Source organism: Alnus glutinosa, chromosome 7 (genome assembly GCF_958979055.1).
Source record: "Alnus glutinosa chromosome 7, dhAlnGlut1.1, whole genome shotgun sequence".
Classification (NCBI taxonomy): Eukaryota; Viridiplantae; Streptophyta; class Magnoliopsida; order Fagales; family Betulaceae; genus Alnus; species Alnus glutinosa.
This window is the reverse complement of record NC_084892.1, coordinates 27,977,083-27,998,435: the sequence shown is the minus strand read 5'-3', so window position 1 is coordinate 27,998,435 and position 21,353 is coordinate 27,977,083. Positions and strand designations below refer to the sequence as shown.

The following is a 21,353-nucleotide window of genomic DNA, read 5'->3' as shown; positions in this document are numbered from 1 at the left end:
GCACAATTAAAAGTAATCAAGATACATTAGTGGGATTTATGAACGATGAAACTACATGCATCAATCTTACCAACGTACCTTAATTGTGTAAAAGTTATACATTTTACTCGTGAAAAATCATTTTCCATCGGCATCTCTTGATTTTGGAGACAAAAGAATCAATTAAAAGCAACTTTTATCCATAAAAAGCACCATTACAGTGCAAATACCTTGATATCTGTGCACTGAGATAAGGCAAAAAGCCACCATGCCTTTGCTTTGTCTGCATCTTATCTTTTTTTTTATTTTTATTTTTTATTTTTTATTTTATTTTTGTCACTTCTATACTGTTCTATTTATTTATTTATAGGTCTCTTGCATAATAACTATGGGTACCCACCAAGTTGGTCTCCCACCAGGCTACCTAGGTAAATTTTGAGGTCTTTATATGATGATAAATTTTAGGGTAGCTTTACTCTTATATTCAAATATTAGTTATAATTTTTATTTTTATTTTAAAAAATCATATTGTTTTCAACTTTTATCATCCCAGAATTACAAACATCTCATTTTTAATTGATAATATATATGACTAATCACTAAATATTTTTCGTGACATTATCGATCTTAATTAAGTAGAATATTATCAATTCTTCTGCAGCAGTAAACAGAAGTTTAAAAAAACCACAAAACTACTCATACAAATGAAGTAGACCGAAGACTAACATAGTTTCAATAAAAATAAAAGGATAATTGTATCATTGGTCTTTAAGATTGGCTTAAATTACAAACCACTTACTGTGATACAAAAAGATTACAAAGTTTATGTAGGGTTTTTATAGTAAATTATAATTACGAATCACTCACTGAATCCGTTTTCTGTCCACCAAGTTAACAGAATTTGCTAGTTTACCACGTCATATAAATAATGAGACTTTATATTGTAATCTACTAACGGACTCTGTTAATTTGGTGAATGGAAAATGAGTTTAGGAAGTGATTTGTAATTATAGTTTATCAGAAGAATCTTTCATGAACTTTTTGTATTACAAATAGTGATTTATAATTTATGTCAACCCAAAAAACCAGTGATGCAATTAATTTATTGTTTCTATAAAAACTACTCGTATACAATATTGTTGATCGCCACCACTGCAAATAGGCGATGTCTTCATATATATATTCGAGGTGACAGAGGTGTAATACCTTTCTAATATGTTGTTTAATTTGCAAGTACAAAGTGTATATGGGCTACAAAATCAGGTGGAGGGATTGAATTTGGTCATCAGAAGACAGCTAGGATTACCACCCGAGCTGGGTGGCATGTATAGTCAGCTGCCTGAGCCTAATGATTAGGTTGGCCATCCCAAGCAGCCGTGCCTGTTTATCTGTTATTATTAATCCTTGAAAAGAAAATCTGAAAAGCAAGAGGAACAGGAAAAAAAAAAAAAAAAAAAAAAAACCTTGATATTTTTCACCATGCATAAGTGATACACAGTACACTGACTAATATGGTAGTGTATATAGTACAATTAATCCAATGAATACATGCATGGTATCATATAAAATCAAGACCCAGGGTGCTCAAGAAAAATATCATTGAATCATGACCCGAATATTATCCATTATTTTAAAACTTTAAGTTAATAGAAATTGATTAATTTTTTTATTTGATTAATATTTCAGCACTCTCCCTCACGTGTACACATTTAGGTTCAAACTTTCTCTTAACAACTAAGGCTTAATAAGTAAAATATTTAATTGAAATTAGAGATTAATTCAAGAGTCCAGAGGTTAATTGTGGAGTCAATGTTCGAACGTATGAATTATGTTCCGATACAATGTTAAATCATAATATATTCAAAAAAAAAATTAAACTAATAAGAATTGATAAATTTAATAATTTAATTAATATTTCAACGCATGACTCTTGTCAAGGAACAAAATAATCCACTTCCATGCACAGTCCTCGACCAAAGAATTAAAAAGAAAAAAAAGAAAAGAAATATGCAGAGACAACATTGATGATATGCAATGGATCCCACGACCAGATTTAACCAACGACCGTCTGCAAAGAAAAGGGTAGAAACAATTGGAGATTTGCTGAAGGTTGCCAACGAGAGAACATTATGACGCTAATTAGTGCTCAACTTAAGCAAGGAAAATGGAAGATTGTCTATTAGATTGGTTGTGTGATTGCATTTGAACTGGTTGTATATACATCTTCTAGCTCTTTATGTGGGGCGTCTGTACGGTCGTGGTCAGTTGTTATGCTAGATTCTTCATTTATTTGACGGGTCATGGCCATAGCTAGATTCTACCCTCCTTAGTGGGCTATAGGCCATGGCCTTAGCCAAATTCCCCATTTGAAATCGTGAGGCAATTAGGATGAAATTGTGAGACGATTATTCTTTGTGCAATGACTTTTCCATCTTCCACTTGATCATTATGCTGGCACGACCGGTCGAACTATCTAAATTTATGTTTTTCTCTCTAATTTAGTCTTATTATTTATTCATTGTTTTGCTTTCTTATATTAGCCTTTATGGTCTGGTCGAGGCTCACAATTTTGGCTTTACCATCCTAATTAACCCAAAATCATAAGCTCCCGAGTCCATATTCACAGGTTCTCAATGAGTACATCTGGTCTATTCGCTATTTCTTTCTCTCTTTCTGTTTTTTTGTCAAAAGAATTGCTTAATGATGTGTTTGGGTATTGAATTTTTGAAATCTAAATTGAATTCTCATTTTGTTTGTGGATTTCGAGGCAAAGAAATGTGTTTGGGTGTTGAATTTTTGAGATTGAAAATTATTGTTTTTTAATGGTAGAAAATGATTGAAGGTTTGAAAAATTGTGTATAATGATTGGTATTGTGAAAAGTTGTGTGGGATAATGATTTAAATAATAATAATTTATTATATATTGATTGTTTAATTCAAAAATAATTTTTTTTTTTTTTAAAATAAACATAATTAAAATTAAAATAATAAAAAAAAGAAGTAAAGGGTGGCGCGCGGCTACCCCCAAGGGTCTGGGGTGGCCGCGTGGTCCACCCGCAAGGGTCAGGGGTTACCGCGCGGCCACTCCCAAAGGTCAGGAGTTGCAGCGCGGCCACCCTCAGGGGTGGTCGCGTGGATACCCCCAAGGGTCTGGGGTGGCCGCGTGCCACCCCCGGCCACCTCCAAAGGTGGCAACCACCCCTTTTAATTTTTATTTTTTTTGTTGATTTAAATTTTAATTATTTTATTAATTAAATGTGAGACCCGTGCATTTTTGGAGACAACTTGTCCTGCTCATGGGTTCCGGTCATCAAATCAAAGTTAGTATTGAATTGAGAAACAATTCGGGCTTTTACTCGGTTAATTGCGGGTTGTTGGGTTTCTAAAATTCGCTCACCCGCCTAAAAACTCGAATTTGAGCCGAATTTTATTTCAATTCAAGGATGACAGCCTGATTTAATGACCGGGGCCCACGCGCAAGACAAGTTGTCTACAAAAAATGTGTGGGTTCCACATTTAAATAATAAAATAATAAAAATTTAAATCAACAAAACAAAAATAAAAGAAAATAAAAATAAAAATCAGAGGGGTGGCTGCGCGGCCTCCCCCGACCACTGGGGGTGGCCACGCGCCACCCTTAGTCACCTCTCGGGGTGGCGCACGGCCACCCTTATTGCCTGGCAGCCACCCCCTTCCTCCATTTTTTTTTAATTTTAATTTTAATTATTATTTTTTTTTTATTAAACAATCAATATATAATAAATCATTATTATTTAAATTATTATTTCACACAACTTACAATACTAATCATTATATACAACTTTTCAAACTTCCAATCATTTCTTACCATTAAAAAATAATATTTTTCATTATAAAAATTCAATTTCCAAACACATTTTTTTGCTTCAAAATTTGTAAATAGAATTAGAATTCAATTCTAATTCAAAAAATTCAACACAAACAGACCATAATCTTTCTGTTGTCTGTGTTTAACCAATGATAGAGAATATTCGCCATGCATGCACGAATCTAAACTTTATCCATCATCATGCATACAGATGCAACTTACCCGGAGTATTTCTGTTCAAGGTCGTTTCCGAAGAGTATATATTAAGATATGGGATAAAGAAATGCCATATCCCCCACTATGAGGCACATGTACAAGCGCATATTCTGATTTTCCCTCAAATCTTGAGGAAACATTTTCCTGTTTTGTTCTTATTTTATGTTTAATTAAGTTTATACGAATTATATACTTTTTTTCTTCTTCTTTCCCTTTTCAAAGATCATTAGCAAAAGTAAGTGCATTGCTAGCTAGATTAGTTGATCATTAACCCTATATTATTTGTTTACTGGTAAACAAAACAAAAGTATTATGTTATGTTGATCTAGTTGATTAGAATATTAAATAAATAAATAATTTTTTATTAATTTAAACTTTTGAGATAAGTGATGATCTAACGTGATATTAGAATAAAAGTCTTTGAACATTGCTTCATTATTTATCTTTTATTAATTTCGATTAAATGTTTCATGCACGTTGACCTTCACTTATTAAGGGAGGGTGCTACAATATTAATTAAATAATTAAGTCAAAACTTTTATATTAGCTTAAATTTTTGAAATAAATAATAATTTATCATGGTCAATAGACTTACCATAAAAAAATATAACATATGATGTGCATTGATCCCCAGACAAAAGGCTTGCATGCTACAATAGTTTGAGATGTCAGTGTTTGATCGAAGAAAAATGTTATGATGTGACATTAAGGAATTTTAACCAATATGCTTTGTTTGTTAATGTTTTTTAAATGATACTATTTGTTTTTGTTTCAATAAATGTTATGATGTAACATAAATGTGAAAGTAATTTTAAGTATTTTGTGTTATTTGTTAATGTTTTTGTTTTGAGAAAATAGGACAAAAGAGAAAATGGAAAAGTGTAACCAAACAAAGCCTTGTGATTTTTTCTCAAACTTGTCCATGAATTAAATCTCATCGCTAATTAACATGTCTTCTATTTCAAATATTAAGACTAAGATGACAATATAACACACGCTCTCTACAAATGAAGTTGTTCATATAATCATATCCAGGAAAATAAAAAGTATTTGAGTGTTCAAAATTCAAATCCTCCCTTTCCTAAGGAAAAAGAGTAGGATTTTTGCTCAAACTTGTCCATGAAATCTAATCGTTAACATATATATCTTCTAGTTCAAATATTAAGACAGAGATATTTTTTTTCCAAGCCAATTATATTAAGACTAAGATGATAATATAACACAACCCCTCTACACCACGACTTTGATATAATATTAGCTAAGAAAAAAAAATGAATAGTAACATTTTAGATATTTTAGTGGATGAAAAAAGGAAATGATAAGATCCGAATAAACCTTGAAATATATCGTAATCACAAATTAATTAACAAATAAAAAAAATGGAAAAGATAGGACCATGCAGGATACATCCATTGGATGTCCGTGACATGTCCTTTTTAAGGTAAAATTTTCCAACAAATTAGGTTGTAAAAAATTCTTTTAATTCAATTTATTAAATTAGCATATTTTAATTTTTTTATATGCATTTTTTTTTTTGTATTGGATAATAGACCGGTAAATCCACGTAGTCCACAACCTGGGCCCAAGATAAGCCCAATAACCCGGGTGCAACCTACTTGTCTAATAGGGAATCAATTCCCAATCCATCATCACATTCCGTGGACATTAAATTGATGCAGTGGCCACGAAATGTGATACTCATACGCCCATAATTATAAGAGCAAGACGTAGTTAAATTAAGGCAAACAGAAAGCATGGGAAGAATATGAATCATGGTAATGAAATCAACTGAAAGCATTTGATTGCATAATACTATACATACAAAAGAAACCTTACGTTCATGAAAAAGGAGGTAAGTAGGAATGCTAATTCATATGCTTAGCGTGGAGCAAAAAAATGATTTTTGCGGAATAATATTCCACCTTTAACACGTGTATGAGCAGCAGCTACCTGGCATATCTGATATCTGGCGTACATGTATATGCGCATGGATAACGAAAATGACTCACACTCCACAACTCTAATAACACGAACCTCATTTCCACCTCCAAATCCTAGGCCCTTCTTTTACGAGCCCTGGTCCACTTCCCCCTACACGACAACAGCAACACTACTTCCAATCTCCATCCGTTAATTAAATAGAACCAAAGCCCCAAAGCCCCGTATACCTAATGAAATCAAATAATTAAACACCAAAATCATACCCCCACTATCAACGAAATGGCAAAAGCGGCGATAATACGAAGCAAGCACTTCAAGAGAGTCCAAAAAGTAGAGGGAAAAGTAGACAGTAGAAAATCCCTCTACAAAATAAATAAAAAAATAACTGAGATAGATAGGGAGAGAGAGAGAGAGAGAGAGAGTGAGAGGTGCTCGTCGCTTTCTCCGGCTATAAATACTGAAGCGAGGCTGGCTTCGAATAAAAAAGAAAACAGAGGTTCTCTCTGTTCTCTCCACAGCTAAGCTGATTGGTAGGGTTTCTGTCTTGGTTTTCATCTCTTTTTTCTGGACGGAAACGGTGTTTACGCTCGTAAGAGTGTATAGGAGGAAGGAAGTGAGGGGTAGATGGACGCGTACGCGCTGCATTTGGCGGTGGCGGCTCTGGTGGGAGCCTCGGTGGTGGCAGTTTCGGCGTATTATATGCACCGGAAAACCCTAACGCAGTTGTTGGAGTTCGCGAAGACGGTGGAGAGGGAGAGGGAGAGGGAGGACAGCTCGGACCTCGACTCGCCGCAGCACCTGAAGAAGCGGCGTGGGCATCACGCGCGCCGGAAGGGGAGCGGCTACTACCGGCGTGGCTCTGCGTCGCTTCCGGACGTCACTGAGATCGCCGGAGGAGTCGACGGCGGTGGCGAGGAGCGGCGCAGCAACGGTCCCCTCCACGTGGGCGGGATTCCAGCCGGGTTGCCGAGGCTGCACACGCTTCCGGAAGGTATGGCTCTGTCGGATTCCTCACCACCAGGAGAGTGATTGGTGATCATGAACTTTGGCTTTGCAAAATTCAAACTCGTTTGTGATGCTTTTAATAATTGGAATGATAGTAGTGTTTCGTATTGGAGAAACGAATTTTAGGAGTATTTGCGCCTTTTTTGTACTTATAATTATGAATAGGATTAAGACTCTTATCAGCATTATGTTGGAATTATTATTATTATTATTATTATGTTAATTTATGGTAGTATGGATTGGAATAGTTATATTTGATGGATTTGTTTTCGAAAACAGGGCTCGATTGAGGTTATATATGTGATGGGGAGTAGTTTTCATGAAGAAGCGCATGATAAATTCGCTATATTTTATTATTTAATTTTAAGAAGCATAGCAGTTAATAGAAGAGTTGAATTATAATAAAATTGTACATTATAGTGCCTGTGCTTATGGAAAATTGGGATAGGGCAATTGGAGTTTAGCTGGGTATTGGATGATTGGGATCCCTGGCCAGCGGTTCATAACAAACAGTTTACACGTTCAGACCTAGTTCGCCATTTGTGTTGAAAATTTTCGGTGGCATCGTTGGTGTAAATGCCTCACAATGTATGAAGTGAAGTAGTGAGGAAAAACTTGGTTTCACCATGTGGTTAGAGGTATCACTCTGCATATTCTGGGGCATAAAAACATTGTTTGTATTCTTTGCCTTTTTAGTGATAGGATATGATATAATCCAATGCCCCGTTGTCTCTTCTAGTTACCTCTAACTAAGCTCTCTCTCTATGTAATCTTTCATGTGTTATGTCATATGGGACTTTGCAGTTGGCATTTTATATTATTGTTTAACATATGCAGACCACTTATATTCATAGCAATATCACATATTTTCCTGGGTTATTCGCTACTCAGCCATTTTTGAGTATCTCAATTTTTTTGGGTTCGTATTCTCTTTTTTGCTTAGACAGTTGTCTGTTTGTGAACTACATACTTGATTTTTGGTCAACTAACAGCCTGCCCACTACTAAATTAACTGCGTGTACTGTAAATTCCACCAGCTTGCAATTTTTTCTTTTCCTTTTTGTTAAAAAAATGAATTTATCATAAGAGGGAAGAAATTACAGGATGGAAGGAATATCCTCAACTGAGGGAAAAGACAACAACATAGTTTAAAAGAAACTAGTGCCAAGTGAAATATTGTCCATCACGAAGTTCTTGTGGGTAGGATCTGTTGTTTTTCTCAGAGCATCTACCACCAAGTTATCCTACCTTGGAATCCAAAGAAGTAGCTTAATTAGCAGAACAAGAACATTATTGATCTCTTAAGCAATCAGAAAACTGGTAGACCGTTTCCTTTTCTTAGTTGATTAACTATATTATGGTCCACAGATGTATAACCAGAAATCCATTCCTTGGCTACTTTTAGTAACGGCATCAGCTTTCCACTGGTATTTAGTAACACCAACGCCTCCAGTCCTAGGAAAGTAAACAGAATGTTTTAATGTGCTTTGTGTCATCTGGATTATCTTCTCTCTCCCACTTTTTTTTTTTTCTTTTCTTGTGGTGGGGGGAGATTTGATGCCTTCCTCTTCTACTGATTAGGTACATATTTTTTTTTTTGTTGTGTCAGGGAAATCTTCTGGGGTTGCAAGTTCAACTAAGAGAACTGGTTCTCTTCTCAGATCAACTTCTCCCAAGTCTCCTGTTGCAAGTGCCAGTGCCTTTGAGAGTGTAGAAGGATCTGATGATGAAGATAACATGACTGACAATGCTAAACTAGATGCAACGTATCTGCATACGAATGGAAATGCTGTAAGTTTATTATGTACTTATAAGAGCACATTTTTTTTTTTAATTTATTTATTTTTTATTTTATTTATATCACTGCAAGCAAACTCCAGTTTTCCTCCCTCTCTGAAATAATGTGGCAATTTCACATACTGCATGTCTTGGTCATTCTTCAAAGAATTTGTTTCTCTTCTGAATGAAAACTTCATTGAGAAGCTGTAGGGTTGCCTTTCTAACTTTCTTGGTGCAGGGGCCAGAGTGTAAAAGCCTATATGAGAATTTACCAGACCACATTAAGGCCAGTGGAGAACAGATGCCTATTGCTGCCTCCAGTATGATTCGATCCCATAGTGTGTCTGGTGACCTACACGGCGTTCAGCCAGACCCAATTGCAGCTGATATTCTGAGGAAAGAGCCAGAACAAGAAATTTTTGCCCGACTTAAAATAGCCCCTACTGGTACTGGTTGCCTGTCATCTCTCTTTAATGTACATTATTTGCTTGAACTTAAGATATATAGTGTTGATTGTTTTTGTGTAAGTACTTATATTAGTTTATTTGGAAAACTAAACTTACCCCCTCAATCCATCGTCCAATTCTCCAAAGTTCAATTTCTGCAATGTCGTCTCTTTGTTGGGATTCTCTGTTAACTTGACGGCAAGCGCATCACGCGACCCACATGATGTAAAATGTTTTACCGGCATGATTTTTTTTAAAAAAAAAACTATACCCTTAGTATATATATATATATATATTTAAAAAAAAAACATTGCTTGGAGGTGACCTGGCCAGGCTGTGGACACAGCCAACCATGGGAGGGTCTTTTTATTTTTCTTATGCAAGAGATTTTTATCATTTTGGGTCTGTTGAAATTTCCATTATACCCCATTCGATAGGATTTAACAGAAAATCCTAACAGAAATAGGATATTGCAACCTATGTGGTAGATTGGTAGGGTACATTGCAAAATTGAAATATTGACGGGACATTGCAAATCAGGTGGTAAACTGAAGGGGTAAGTTGCCAATGAGCTTTAGCTCAAATGGCATTTCCTCCCTTTGTAGCAAGTTGGAGGGTTAGGTTGTGGGTTCAAGTCCTGGGGTGCGTGCAATTTACCAATAAAAAAAAAAGGTTGAGGAGGGTACTGTAGTTTCCCCTATTTATTTTTATTTACTCCTTTATAAAATTATTTAAGCTTGTTACTTCCTATGTTTCCAATTATATATTAAGATCTGCACGTAGATGATCATGTCTCAATTATTGCTATTTTCTGAAATCTGTATATTTGACCAGAGGTGCCATCAGCCGATGAAGTGGAGGCCTTTGTTGTTCTTCAAGAATGCCTTGAATTGCGAAAAAGATATATATTCAGGGAAGCAGCGGCTCCGTGGGAGAAAGAAGTTATATCTGATCCCAGTACTCCAAAGCCTAATCTTGAGCCATTTTCTTATATTCCTGAGGGAAAGTCTGATGTAAGTTTACTTTGATATGCAATGCGCTAAGGTTTGTACTCACTCTTTTTTTTAAAAAAAAAAAAAACTCCAACATGTTCCAATATTTATGCAGCATTACTTTGAGATGCAAGATGGGATCATTCATGTCTATGCAAATAAAGATTGTAAGTCCAAGAGATGTGGTTGCTGGACTTCTTTTGCTTATTATAATTTACAAATTTTTGTTCATCTACTGGGATCTTTATGCATGTTTACATGTTCTTTTCGCAGCAAAAGAAGAGCTTTTCCCTGTTGCCGATGCGACAGCCTTTTTCACTGACCTGCATAACATACTTCGAGTTATTGCAGCAGGGAATATTAGAACTCTATGCCATCATCGGCTGAATCTTCTGGAACAAGTAGATAGTTTTCTTTTGAAGACTATTAGTGATTAAGATGCATGATAATGTTCTTATATCTTATTCATAATAATTCTATCTTTGACATTGTGCTCATCTGTGTACCTTTCAGAAATTCAATCTTCATTTGATGCTTAATGCGGATAGAGAATTTCTTGCTCAGAAAAGCGCTCCACATCGTGACTTCTATAATGTCCGGAAAGTTGATACACATGTTCATCACTCAGCATGCATGAACCAGAAACATCTTCTAAGGTTTATAAAGTCAAAGCTGAGGAAGGAGCCTGATGAGGTATTCTACTGATGTGTTGTCAAGTGCTTCCATCTGGTGGTTACTTTTTGACATTGAATGCACTTATCCATTTCTAAGACTAAATTGTTTCATGCCAGCAATGGCACCTATTTAATACAATCCTTCAGGTTCACGTAATGATCAATATTAATTTTTTTTTTTGGGCAAAATGACATGCATTGTATTTTCTTCAAAGCCTTGACTTTCTTGTACCTTTTTTCAGGTTGTGATATTTCGAGATGGGACATATCTGACCTTGAAAGAAGTATTTGAGAGCTTGGATCTGACTGGGTAATGAAACCTTCTTGTGTTTTCACCTGAAGAAAAGGATAGATATCTTTGCTCTTTGTTATAATTATTTGTGATCGAACTTTTTAAAAAAAAAAAAAATAAATTTAGAAACAGTTTGTGATCTCTCCTCGCATTTGTTTGAACAGGTATGATCTGAATGTTGACCTTTTGGATGTTCATGCAGACAAGAGTACTTTTCATCGCTTTGATAAGTTCAATCTTAAGTATAACCCCTGTGGTCAAAGTAGGCTCAGGGAGATTTTCCTTAAGCAAGATAATCTTATCCAAGGTATATTTTGTTTTCTTAATTACTAGACATGTTTGATCCTATTCCTATTCTCTTGCTGCAAGCCACTTATCCCCTTGTGACCATAAGTCAGTTATTATATAGAATTTTTACTTAGCAAAAAAAGTTATTGTATAGAATTTGATTGGTGGTAGGATTTGCTAAGAAAAGTGGGTGATCAGAGTTGGCCATGATGTACTAAAATTAATTCTTGTAACCAATGACCTCCTAAATTTAGAAATGTTGGAAGTGGATAGCATAGGGGTGCTTGGCTGTTTTAAATGTGTAGGTGAGGTTGAAGTGGAGATTTTGAAGCTATGGCCATATTTGGTGATTTCTATCGATTTAGAGTGTCTTGGGTCTTTAAATACTTCATCTATTTGCTTTACGTTATAGCCATTTATATATACATATTTAATAGATGTGAGTGAATAGTTTTAATCCATTCCATTATGCCTGTCCAAACGGAAGAAGTAAAACCGAACTAATGAACTAAAAAAAGGAGATATACTTTACCATGTGGAAGGGAAAGTTAATATTTTTTTTTCTTGATAAGTAAATCAATCTCATCATTATACAGCGCAGGGGGGTGAAACCCAACTACACAACAAATATACAAGAGAGATCTCCAATTAGGGAGAAAGAGAACACAAGTTCAGAAATTCAGTAAAACTAGACAAACAAGGACTATTGTACGCTGCCATCTAAGCACAAAGAAATTTGAACATATCAGCTTTTAGCTCAACACTGGCCTCTTCCAATCTTCGAAGCTCCTCCCGTTTCGCTCTCTCCAAATACACCACATTAAGCATAGAGGGGCAATCCTTCAAGCTTCTAAAATGCTCCGGCTTCCCAACTGACCTCTCTAGCTAGCCATCGACTCTACCATCCTTTTAGGCGTGGCCCAATCTAAACCTAAAAGATGAAATTTAATCTATTAACCCCAAGCGACCAGAGCAAATAGAAGAACAATTTTTTAGACCAACTGACTAGATGAAATTTAAATCATCACCAATTGCACCCCACAAAATTCCTCTGAAGTTTCTCAATCAGGTTAGCTACACCTACTGGGATGGGCAAGAGGGACAGATACTAGGTGGGCAGATTTGAGAGGGCTTTAAATCAAAGTCAACCTACCGTTCTTAGACAAATAAAGCCTCTTTAAACCAGTCAGACAACGTGCCATTTGCTCAACAAATGCCACCCCATATTGATTTAGCCTTGTACGGAACTCCCAAAGGAAGTCCCAAATACTTCATAGGCAAAGAGGACACCCTACAAATAAGGATATGAGCCAAACCTCCAACATTAACGACAACGCCAACAAAGACTAACTCTGATTTAGATAAGTTAATCTTCAACCACGATACAATTTCAAAACATAAGAAGAGGTAACATAGATGATCTGGATTTGTCTCACAAAAGATCAAAGTATCATCTGCAGAAAAGAGATGAGAGATTAGGAGCTCTTCATTATTCCTCGACACCACCGAAAAACTTGATAAAATCTCCTTGTCTATCGTGGCAGGCAATATCCTAAGCCTCCATGACAACAACAAATGGTAGAGGTAATAAAGGATCCTCAGTCTTAGGCCATGAGAGCTATTAAAGAATTCGGTAAGAGATCTATTAATCAGAATGGAGAAGTGCACCATAGAAATACAGTGAGCTATCCAAACTCTCAATTTTTTCCCAAAGCCTCATCTCCACAACAGATACAACATGAAACCCCAATTAACATGATCATAGACTTTCTCTAGGTCCAATTTACAAAGCACACCGGGTTTTCTTGATCTAATTTGCTATCAAGGCACTCATTAGTTACAAGAACTGAATCTAAAAGTTGTCTCCCCCTGATGAGCACATTTTGAAATCTGGAAATAACCTTCTCCAATACCGTTTTCAGCCTGTTCACACTTTAGAGATAGGTGTATAAACACCACCCGCAAGACTAATAAGATGGAAGTCCTGCTTTCTTAGGTATAAGGAAAATAAAAGTTGCATGAAGGCTCTTTTCAAACTTCCCTCGAAACGACACTCCTGAAAAACATTCATAATATCCTCTTTAAGGACTTCCCAAGTCTGGAAAAGAGCCTTGAAAAAACCATTTTGCCTGGGGTTATCACCATTCAGGGTTCTCACCATAAGGATTCCAAAGAACAAATTTTCACAATGATTGAGAATACATGATTTGAATTCTCACCTCCACCTTGATTGGTATCTATGCTGAACATATTTTTTAGAAGGACCCCAAAAATTAACCAATTCTCTGTTTTCCTCATACTGGAACTTTATTTATGGTTTAATTCTTGTCTCTGTTTTAGCAATAGAAAGGTATAAATGAATGGAAATGTAAAATTCTTCTATTTAAGAGCTTCTGTATAATAGGGGATTTCAGTTTGTCAGAATTTTCAATTTTGTGATGATCTGTTGCCTATTATTTTAAAAGATGACTCTTTAAATTTCTCTGTATTCTCTTATCGAATAGGTCGTTTCCTTGCTGAGCTGACAAAGCAAGTGTTTTCTGATCTTGCTGCAAGTAAATATCAGGTGCTTCCTTGTTTTCCTGTTCATTTATATGTTATTATTATTTTGTGTACTTTCTGCTTTGGTTTTTATGTCATTAGACAAGGAGCTTAATGCAAAATGAGTGTGAGTTGTGCAAGCTGTTGAACATTTTCACCAATACAATATGAATCTTGAAATTATGTTTTACTGTCTTATGCCAGTTGAGCATCATAGCATCTCTGACATGGAACCGTAGATATATTCCATTAGTGAATAACTTGAATAACTCTGGAGTTACTGGGGGGGAAGTTGGGGAAGTGTTTCATTTATGTACGTCTTAACACTACTGATTTCTGGTGCTTCATGTTGTTGCTGCAGATGGCTGAATACAGAGTATCAATATATGGTAGGAAGCAAAGTGAGTGGGATCAAATGGCTAGTTGGATAGTGAATAATGAATTGTACAGTGAGAATGTTGTTTGGCTGATTCAGGTACTCACAAGAATCTGACCTAAATCAAATAACAAATGTATATTATATTGCTGAAATGGAAACTTTAGACATTTTGACAATGTCTGTTAAAGTATTAATTAAACAATGAAATTCATCATTTCTTATTAGCTTAAGCTTTTAGAATTAGTGGTGTTATGGTATCAGAGCAAAAGTCTTGAGTTCGAACATTGTCTTTGTTATTTACATTTCAATTAAATTCACCATTTTCTATTAACCTAGACTTTTAGGATAAGTGGTGATTTTTTGTAAGTCTATGCAATCACAACTATTATATCTCACCAGAATTTTTTGTTCTATTTTTATTTTATTCTTTATGGCCATCCATATTGAGGATGCTGGACAATTGTAGGATTTTTTGGAACTGTCTTCCACTTTGGGGCTTCTTTTGTAGAATAAAATCGTTGAATCTGGTCAATGTATCTTAAGTTACCTAAGTGCGATTCTTTTATCTTTTCAGCTTCCACGATTGTACAATGTGTACAAGGAAATGGGAATTGTGACATCATTTCAGAACATTCTTGACAATATCTTTATTCCGCTATTTGAGGTTACTGTGGATCCAGATTCACATCCTCAGTTGCATGTTTTCTTGAAACAGGTATTCAGTCTCTTAAATCTTCTCATTTACATGTAAGAGGTTTTTCAGTTAACTTGATGCTAAGTTTTTCTCTTCTTCTTCTTCTTTTTAACTGCAATGAAACTGGGCTACTCACAAACAAACAAAAGTTATTTACATGAAACTTGATTTTCTTGGAACACATCTTCCTATGTCTTAGATTTGGTTTACCATGATCATCAGATTCTTGGAGTGCATCCCGCCCAAACAATGTGGTGATTTTACATTACATCCACCCCGCCCCGCCCCGCCGCCCCGGCACGGTTAACACAAATTCTAGCCCAGTAGAACCTTAATAAGTGGGGGTGTAAACAAGGAAGATGTTGTGCTTAAGAAGGATGCACTGAAAAGCTTTTTTTTTTTATATAAAATAATAATAATAATAATAATAATAATAATAATAATAAACTATACTTAGAGGCGCCACTGGTGGATCAGCTACAATAATTTGGTGGAAAAAGATTTAGTTTGAAAAAGCGATTAAATTTTCTAAAGTCTTCTGTGATTGCGTCCCCCCCCCCCCCCTTCTCTCTCTCTCTCTCTCTCTCTCTATCTCACACACACACACTTGCATAAAGTAATTTATGAAACTGCAATTGAGAGTTTTTTAAGATTTGAATAAATCATGTTGTGCTGGGGTTAAGTTTGTCCTTTTATTTTATTAATCTTTTATGTATAAGATTTACCTGCTAAGATGTCTGACTTGTCATGTGTTTGCTTGTTCAGGTTGTTGGATTGGACTTGGTGGATGATGAAAGTAAGCCTGAAAGACGCCCCACAAAACACATGCCCACACCAGCTCAGTGGACCAATGTATTCAATCCGGCATTTTCATACTATGTGTATTACTGTTATGCTAACCTCTACACGCTAAACAAGGTGTGTACTACCACCACAATCAATCTTATAATTTATTTCGAGTACTAGTTGGAGTTGCTTAACTATTTTTTCTACCCTCTCCTTTTTTTTCTTCTTTTTTAAAGAAAGAAAATGGTGTAACTTGGGTATGCCTTCTTGACATTATTTTAACTTCCTGAATGGAATTATAAGTATGAAATAATTGAAATTTTGACATGTTTTCTTGATTATGGTAATTGACTGGAGTAGTATTTTGATGCAATCAAATAATAAAAAGAAACAAAGGAAAATGATATGGGCTACTTCGAGAGAGCCGTGATCTCTAATGGCTACTTCGAGGGAGCCGTGATCTCCAAGATACCAACAAAGGTTCTAAGTTTTCATAATATTCAGCATGTTATTTTATTGATTAGGGTTACACTTGTATAGAAGACGGTTAGGCATAAGACATAACCATTAGGTCTAGCAGTCATAACATAATGCAGGAAAATAAACTAAGAAAGAAATAAACTAATGGAAAATACATTCCTTATTAGCTAAAACACTTAGGGAAATAATATATGGAGATTTTACTCCTTATTCACTGCTGTCTTGTGGATTCGGTACTGTCACGTGTGTTGCCACGTAAGCCCTAAAATTCTGAACGTATTATATTTCCTCCTTCACATAGCTTGGGAAGCTGCATTCATCAGAAGAAGAATAAAATAAATAAATAAAGGAAAAAATTGGGAAGCTGTATTTGTTGAGTGGTAATGCTAGTAAATAGTAATAGTAGAATGAATCTGATATATCTCATTTTTAATTTTAGTGCTTAGCTTATTGTTAGCATCAGCAGTAGTTGCAATATCAGGACCCACATGTCCTTAGCTTTGAATGCATTGCTTTCCTTTTGCTTTTGGGTAAGTAAGTAAATGCATTACCATGGAGAGAAAAAACTGCAAAGGAATGGGGACTTACCACTGAAAACAAAAACAATTGAGAAAGAGCATATACAGTAAGATGCAAGCTTAAAGAAGCAAAGAAACAAAATAAACAAGACACCAGTAAGAACAAAGTACTAAAAATTGACTCGGAGATGCTGAGATCTCTGGAATCATGTATTTTGCTGATTTCTCTGCACTTCCCTGAGGTTGGTAAACAACTTTTCAACACGCCAATTGAGCCCTTCCAGTGTCTTAGCTTAATCCTTGCTCTCATTTCTAGAGAGTCTAGCATTCCTCTCCTTCCAGATAGAGTAGACAGCAGCAGCAAAAATTGTCTTGACAATGAGCTTAACAAATAGCTTCTTTTTCTTTTTTTTTTTAAGAGTCCGACTTAACAAGTATCTTGTTTTCAATGTTATTTGTGTTGCCTTTTGTAATTGTGACAAGTGCAATAGTTTCTAGATGCTGGTGCTTTGATTTTGATGCAGTGATTTCTGACCTCTTGGATGTTACTATTTTCAGCTTCGTGAATCAAAGGGCATGACAACAATAAAATTCCGCCCACATTCTGGAGAGGTATTTATGCAATTTTCTGCTTTTATAATGACCTTAGATGGTATGTCTGCCTCATGTATGGTAATATTTCCAGGCTGGTGATATCGACCACCTTGCGGCAACCTTTCTTACAGCTCATAATATTGCACATGGAATCAATTTGAGAAAATCACCTGTACTTCAATACCTGTATTATCTAGCGCAGGTAGGATCTATTTTGGGATTGATGTCATGATTTGGTTAGTTGCAATATTTGTATACTTTTAACATTTTATGTCGGTTATCAGATTGGTCTGGCTATGTCTCCACTGAGCAACAACTCCTTATTTTTGGACTATCATCGGAATCCATTTCCTATGTTTTTCCTACGGGGTCTCAATGTTTCTCTTTCTACTGATGATCCGCTGCAAATACACTTAACAAAAGAACCGTTGGTGGAAGAATATAGCATAGCTGCTTCTGTGAGTTCTCTCTGTTTCTCTTGAATGAATACATACATACATAGAAGCTGAAATATATTCATGGCCATCATTGCAGGTGTGGAAGCTCAGCTCGTGTGATCTATGTGAGATTGCCCGTAATTCAGTCTACCAGTCAGGATTCTCGCATGCCCTGAAGGTACATACTCTTATCTTGATGGGGCAGGACATGCTGATATTTAGGAAACTATGGTGATTTGTAGCTGTCCCCTTTCTGCATGAATGGAGTAGAGGGGCTGGCAAGTATTGAAACTGACAACGTGTTCCCCTTCTCCGTGGATTTCCAGTCCATTATTTCAAAAATTTAGCCTGAACAGTATAATCTTTAAGAGATTAGTCATCTGTCTCCATTGGAATGATCCAATATACTGACTAACTTATTACGGCCCCGTTTAATAACCCCCTCCCCTTCCCCTCCCCATATTTTCATCTCTCCCAAAAAAACATAAACTCAAAACATTCTTAACTTTTTTTACTTTTTATATCACATCAACAATTTTTTATTATTATTTAAATAAAAAAATTCACTATAATACAAATTTTTTTCATTTTTCCATATAAATTATCTCTATTTTATATCACATCAATCACTTTTTACTTTCACTCAACAAAAATATACTCTCATAAAGGGAGGGGAGGGAAGTGGAGGGGGATTACTAAACAGGGCCTACATCTTTATTGATACCTACGATAATAATGTGACGGCCATCACCTTCACCCAACTCTTTCTATCTGATTTGTGTTCTACTGTTGTGGACACTTTATAGGTGCGTGTCTGTGTGTGCATGTATTGGAAATGCATGTTAGTTGCTCTCTTAATAAAGCATTCACCTATAAAAAAGCAACCACCGGCTAGAGCTCTAGTTCATTTAGGCTCTGTCTCGGTAGGAGACCTTTTTGCTATTGTCTATTGCCAATTGATCTAAATACCATTGATTCTAACTGCAAGTTAGAATGATATATTATTGCTTTTCTGAACAAACATTTTACAAGTCACATTTGTGCCAAGTATTGAGATTTTTGCATGGATGCCCGTCTATCCGGCATGCTCTTTTTCCTGATCCATGGCTGATCATTCAATAAGTGCTTTGTCACCTGGCTATTACTGTACCTGATCCATTTGAATTTCTGTTTCAGTCGCACTGGATTGGGAAAGAGTACTACAGGAGAGGACCAAATGGAAATGATATTCACAGAACTAATGTGCCTCATATTCGTTTGGAATTCCGTGACACGGTATGATTTTGATTGTGGTCTCATGCATGGCCTATTCTGGCTTCTTTTACTTGTATAATACCCTTTTGCTATGCCACTATATTTTGGAGCCCTTCAAGATGCATATTTGGTTATAATGAAGCCTCAACTCCCCCCCCCCCCCCCCCCTCCCCCCTCTCTCTCTCTTACCCACCCCCTTTTTCCCCTGCCCTATGTCTCTCTCGCTCTTCCTTTTTCGTATGTGGTAAAGATCACATAATGAAATCACAAATATGTCCTATATTATTAATATTCCTTTTTCTTATTTTATTTCTGCTGAAACAAATAGACTATGAGTGTAAGAACTATGACGTGATTATGATGTTTGCAGATCTGGAGAGAGGAGATGCAACAGGTTTATCTGGGCAAGGCCACTATCCCTCAAGAAGTGGAAAAGTGATGTGCAAGGCACCTCTACCTGATCTATCCTTGAATTCACACAATTTTACAGGTAGCCATTCAAGTAATTTCGATACGGTGCTGGAATATCTTCAGCAGAAATCAATTGGTTAATCTGAGTTGTGCTTATTTGTTGAAGGAGGCAAGGAATTTACTTTACACTTGCTCATCCTGCATGAAAGAGAGTATATATTCTGGCATGCAAGCTGAAATTTGGCTAAGGGCTCGGGCAGCTTGCTAACAGAAGTTAAACGTGGTCTGAAGACAACGTAACCGATGATGGCACATTCACAAATTATAATATTGTCTAATGGCTGGCATTATCTCAGACAGATTCTCACTCTGGAATATAGCCTATAGCAGCAAGGTGTCAATCTCTCCTCTGAGCAAATAATGGAAGTGATGTTTTGTAGTAACTCTAGCTTAGGTTATTTTTTGAACGTTGCAGCTAGTTATATGTAAAACGCTACAATGTAATGCTTTCCCATGGCAAGAAGGGAAAGTAGAGTCTCTTTGCCCTATTGAATTTTGGCTCTTATATTTTTATAAATGTGGTCATTTCTCATCAGCTCATGGATGATACGGAACGGAACAATAAACTGATGTTTTGCAGTCGGTTATAGAAAAGATGAACTGTCCTCTATTGACTATACATTTTGCTCATTGGTAGAGAATCCCAACCTTGTTTATCTTCATGTGCTGGCTTCGTGCCATCGAGTTGTTGTAGGAGTTGAGTCTGTGGGCTCTATTGTGCTTGTGTAGCCTTTTATTTTTATTCTCTCTTTATATGCGATTTGGAGCTTTCTGTTAGGCCCAGTGGTAGATGGATAAGGATTTGCTTTATTTGCTTTTTGTGGTGGAGGGAGGTTAATGCACAGCGAGGATTTGCTTTTCGTAAATCTTGGTGTATAAGTTCATAAATCCCCCCTCTGATAATGTATTGCCCATATCGATGTCAAATGGAGAGGATCCTATGAATATCGTTGCCATTACCTTGTTTATAATCCCTTTTATTGTACCTAATTATAATGGGCCAAGCTTCGGTAAGCAATTGATACAAAACATATAGGCCTAAGCCTGACAAAGAATTGGGCGTGGCATGAAGGGCCGGGTACGGCCCTTCAAGCAAGGATAGAGTATTCTTTTTCCCATAAATATGGCTCCTGGGGATTTGTGATAACATTTCCTAAGCAGCTTGTAGATTTTTTTGTTTTTTTTTTTTTAATTACCATTTTATTGAACATGTGGCATCACTTGTGGAATGTGGGCTTGTCCAGGTACAGACTCTAACAGCCAGGGCTCATCCTTACCCGGTAGGCCTAATTGTTAGAATCAGACCAGCCTAGCCCGTTGGATCTACAGATTAAACGTAGGCCAGGCTAACCTAGGTTGATTTTGGTATTTATATTTCAGAAAATGTTCGGAGTACTATAGCTTTTATTAGATTTATTATGAACTTACTTGGCAATCCTGTGAGTGTCGCATGGTGTGCCATATGAGGAAAAACATTCACACCATGCGAGGAAAAACATTAAGCAATAAAAATTTGACATAAATTTTATTGTTTAGTAATTGAAATAGTACTTATCACATGACTACCACGTCAGCCTCTTAAGAAGAAACTTATAGTAAAAGTTGTAATATTCCTACTAACAATCTTTAAACCTAAGTCTAGCCCTAAAAACAAGGTCCAGAAGAGAGTCAGACCTAGACGTTTTGATCTCTATAAACGACTCTCCAGTCTCCATGACACACGGTTCCCTTAGTCTCATA

General features: G+C 36.0%; 1 protein-coding gene across 2 annotated transcripts; it reads left to right on the top strand.

Moving 5' to 3' along the window:
- Positions 1-6,449: 6,449 nt before the first annotated feature.
- On the top strand, positions 6,450-20,232 carry LOC133872718 (AMP deaminase). Of its 2 annotated transcripts, none has more exons than XM_062310295.1 (20): positions 6,450-6,974; positions 8,598-8,779; positions 9,006-9,213; positions 10,048-10,226; positions 10,321-10,372; positions 10,479-10,606; positions 10,719-10,898; positions 11,122-11,189; positions 11,336-11,478; positions 13,964-14,025; positions 14,362-14,475; positions 14,954-15,094; positions 15,839-15,991; positions 17,416-17,469; positions 17,543-17,653; positions 17,736-17,909; positions 17,986-18,066; positions 19,065-19,163; positions 19,513-19,632; positions 19,723-20,232. In XM_062310295.1, exons 1-19 carry the CDS (start codon positions 6,608-6,610, stop codon positions 19,579-19,581), a joined length of 2,565 nt encoding a protein of 854 aa, XP_062166279.1. In that variant the 5' UTR covers positions 6,450-6,607; the 3' UTR covers positions 19,582-19,632; positions 19,723-20,232. The 2 variants fall into 2 exon arrangements, with proteins under 2 accessions (XP_062166279.1, XP_062166278.1); XM_062310294.1 differs by having other exon boundaries at positions 19,720-20,232.
- The last annotated feature ends 1,121 nt before the right edge of the window (positions 20,233-21,353 follow it).